The sequence below is a fragment of the Otolemur garnettii genome, unplaced genomic scaffold (genome assembly GCF_000181295.1).
Source record: "Otolemur garnettii isolate 467f Iridium unplaced genomic scaffold, OtoGar3 scaffold00148, whole genome shotgun sequence".
Taxonomy (NCBI): Eukaryota; Metazoa; Chordata; class Mammalia; order Primates; family Galagidae; genus Otolemur; species Otolemur garnettii.
This window is the reverse complement of record NW_003852543.1, coordinates 4,031,942-4,034,423: the sequence shown is the minus strand read 5'-3', so window position 1 is coordinate 4,034,423 and position 2,482 is coordinate 4,031,942. Positions and strand designations below refer to the sequence as shown.

General features: G+C 54.6%; 1 protein-coding gene across 1 annotated transcript in view; it reads right to left on the bottom strand.

Annotated features, from left to right (window-relative positions):
- The window catches only part of CNNM3 (cyclin and CBS domain divalent metal cation transport mediator 3), a 17,473-nt gene that overhangs the window by 7,640 nt on the left and 7,351 nt on the right, over nt 1-2,482 (bottom strand). Inside the window, exons 3-7 of the mRNA XM_003799313.3 lie at nt 1,810-1,959; nt 1,260-1,429; nt 981-1,077; nt 507-640; nt 55-193 (exon numbers count right to left, since the gene is read on the bottom strand). Coding sequence (XP_003799361.1) covers nt 55-193; nt 507-640; nt 981-1,077; nt 1,260-1,429; nt 1,810-1,959 — 690 coding nt within the window. The remainder of the gene's footprint in view (nt 1-54; nt 194-506; nt 641-980; nt 1,078-1,259; nt 1,430-1,809; nt 1,960-2,482) is intronic.

Below are 2,482 nucleotides of genomic sequence, written 5' to 3'. Positions count from 1 at the left end.
GCTCCCAGCCCCTTGGGTCTGGACACACCACAGAGTGTGCCACTCAGGGTTCACCTGCTGCAGCAGTGGCCTTCTCACCAAGGAGCTTGGTCTGGCTGCCTGGGATGACCTGAAGGTTGGTGTTCTCAGGAGACTGTGGCAAGTTCTGGGCTCGTGTAGCCAGGAGTGCGTTGAGATACTGCAGCCGTGTAACCTGAGGATAGGAAGCATTACCCGGCAGATGCAATGTGTGACACAAGATGCACAAGATAGGCTCAAGAGGTCACACTGTGCCAGAATAGGAAGAAGGAAGACCTTTAAGTCAGTTAAGGGCAGATAAGAACAAGCAGTGCTTTTAAGAAAATGAGTGCAGAGGCCTGGAGATGGGAGACCTCCAGGGAGCCAAGGCCCCTGTCCTGCAGGGCAAATGCAGGGCCTTGTTCTGAGCAGTCTCAGACTAGCTGGTCTAGCCCCTTGGGGACACAAAGCCTGCTAAACCAGTGCCCGTGAGCAGCCCAGGTTGTCACCTTAATGAGCTGCAGGTCGGAGAGGGCTCTCACGGTGTAGTCGGGACAATACGCAGAAGAGCGGGTGCCATCAGCTGGCTCGGGCTGCAGGTCATGGCGGATGGGCTGGAATGAGGACACTGGGGACTGATGAACTATCAAAAGGAACAATCAGTGACAGCAGAAGCTGGAGCCGGGTAGCCCACCCCTGCGCTGGTGGAGACAAGCACACAACCTCAAAGACCCACCCCACAAACCACCCTTGAGAGGGAACGTGGGTAAGAGCTTGGAAGAGGATGTGTTGTAGGGATGGCAGTGAGCAATAAAGATGAGCAATGACAGGGCGCTGCCCCTTCCCTCCGGACAGCCCAGAGGTAATAGACTGCCTTGTGGGGGGCATGGGCTCTATCAGAAGGGGAGGCTGGAACCTGGCTCTGAGAACTGCCACGACCAGGGGGTGGGGCAGCCCTCAGCTCCAGTGGGGCTGCAGCTTACCGGAGGATGGCACTGTTAGGGCAGACACTCCATAGTAGGTGAAGGCCCCATTCTCAAACTTCAGGCCCTCCTTCCCAATCTCCACCTCAACCCTGCCCTGGGAGGGCGAATGGGCAGGGAAAGAGACAGATGTGGACAGATTATCTTTCCCAAGAGAAGAGAGCACAAGGAGGAACCAACAAACCTGATTACTGCATCTCCCTGCTCCCCACCTCTTCTCACAAACCCCTCCCTAGTCTCAGAGGAAGTAGGAGGCTCCATGCCCAGAATCTCATTCACCTGCAAGATGAGAATGAAGTAATCCACTGGCTGGCTGCGCTGGTACAGGTAATGATGTGGAGCCAGGCGGTTGCTCTGGTCAAACTTCACCTCCTGGTTGACACTGGGATGCTTTAGCAGGTGCAGTAGGACCTTCTCAGAGATTCTCAGGGGGCTGAATACATCCACTTCTACCCCATGGTAGAAAAAAAGAAGTGTCCCTCAAATCCAGAGCAGCTTTATGTAGACTACTACTGTTACCCACTGGGGCTCTCCCTGGGTGATCTGCAAGCCCCTGTGCCTCCACAACCCACCACATCACAGACAGCTGGGCAGGGCACACTGTGATGTGGCTCATCACACGTGGCACCAGCTTGGCCCTGCTCTCAGCCACCAGGTAGAGAGAAGCCACCTCTCAGGTGACCTGAGATGCTGACAGGGTTGCAAAGAGAAGCATAGAAGTTCTCCTGGAGACTCTTCTCTTTACTAGGCAGAGTCAGGCTCAAACCAGGGTGGTCTCCTGACCCACCAGGGAACAAGGGCACGGGGCAAGGACCTCCTTTCCCCTCACCTCGGGAAAGGAAGCGCTGGGTGGCCAAGAGCAGCTGAGGTGAGATTTTTACTTTATATTCATCATCAGACACCTTGAACAAGGAGAATTCCTCCTTCCGCTTGAGAGGGGCAATCAGAGAAGCAGGTTTCTTCCTTACAACGCAGTCTCCTGAGGTGGAAGATGGTGTGCTTAGGCACCACAACCAGTCTAATCAATGTCTCCACTCCTAAGGGTCATGCTGCCCACTCTTTCCCAGGGCCATGGGGACATGCCATCAGAGCCCAAGGGACACACCCTCAGTACTGCTCCCTCCATGGCACGGCCATTCCTACTACACAGCAATCTTAGTACCCAGGTCAAAGCAGCAACGGCCCACATTCCAAATATGTCCGAAGAAGTGCAGAAGGGACTGTTCCTTGCCTTGGAGTTGGCTGAAGAGAATGCTGACATGATAGCAAGGCAGCTTATATAAATAACAGGCCTCCCTGGCCATTCAGAGATCTCTTGCTAGTCTCAGTGCCTGTAGCTCAGCAGCTAGGGTGCTGGCTATGTACACCAGGGCTGGAAGGTTTGAACGCCAAAACAACGACAATTACAACCAAAAAATAGCCGGGTGCTGTGGCGGGCGCCTGTAGTCCCAGCTACTTGGGAGGCTGAGGCAAGAGAATCACTTAAGCCCAAGAGTTGGAGG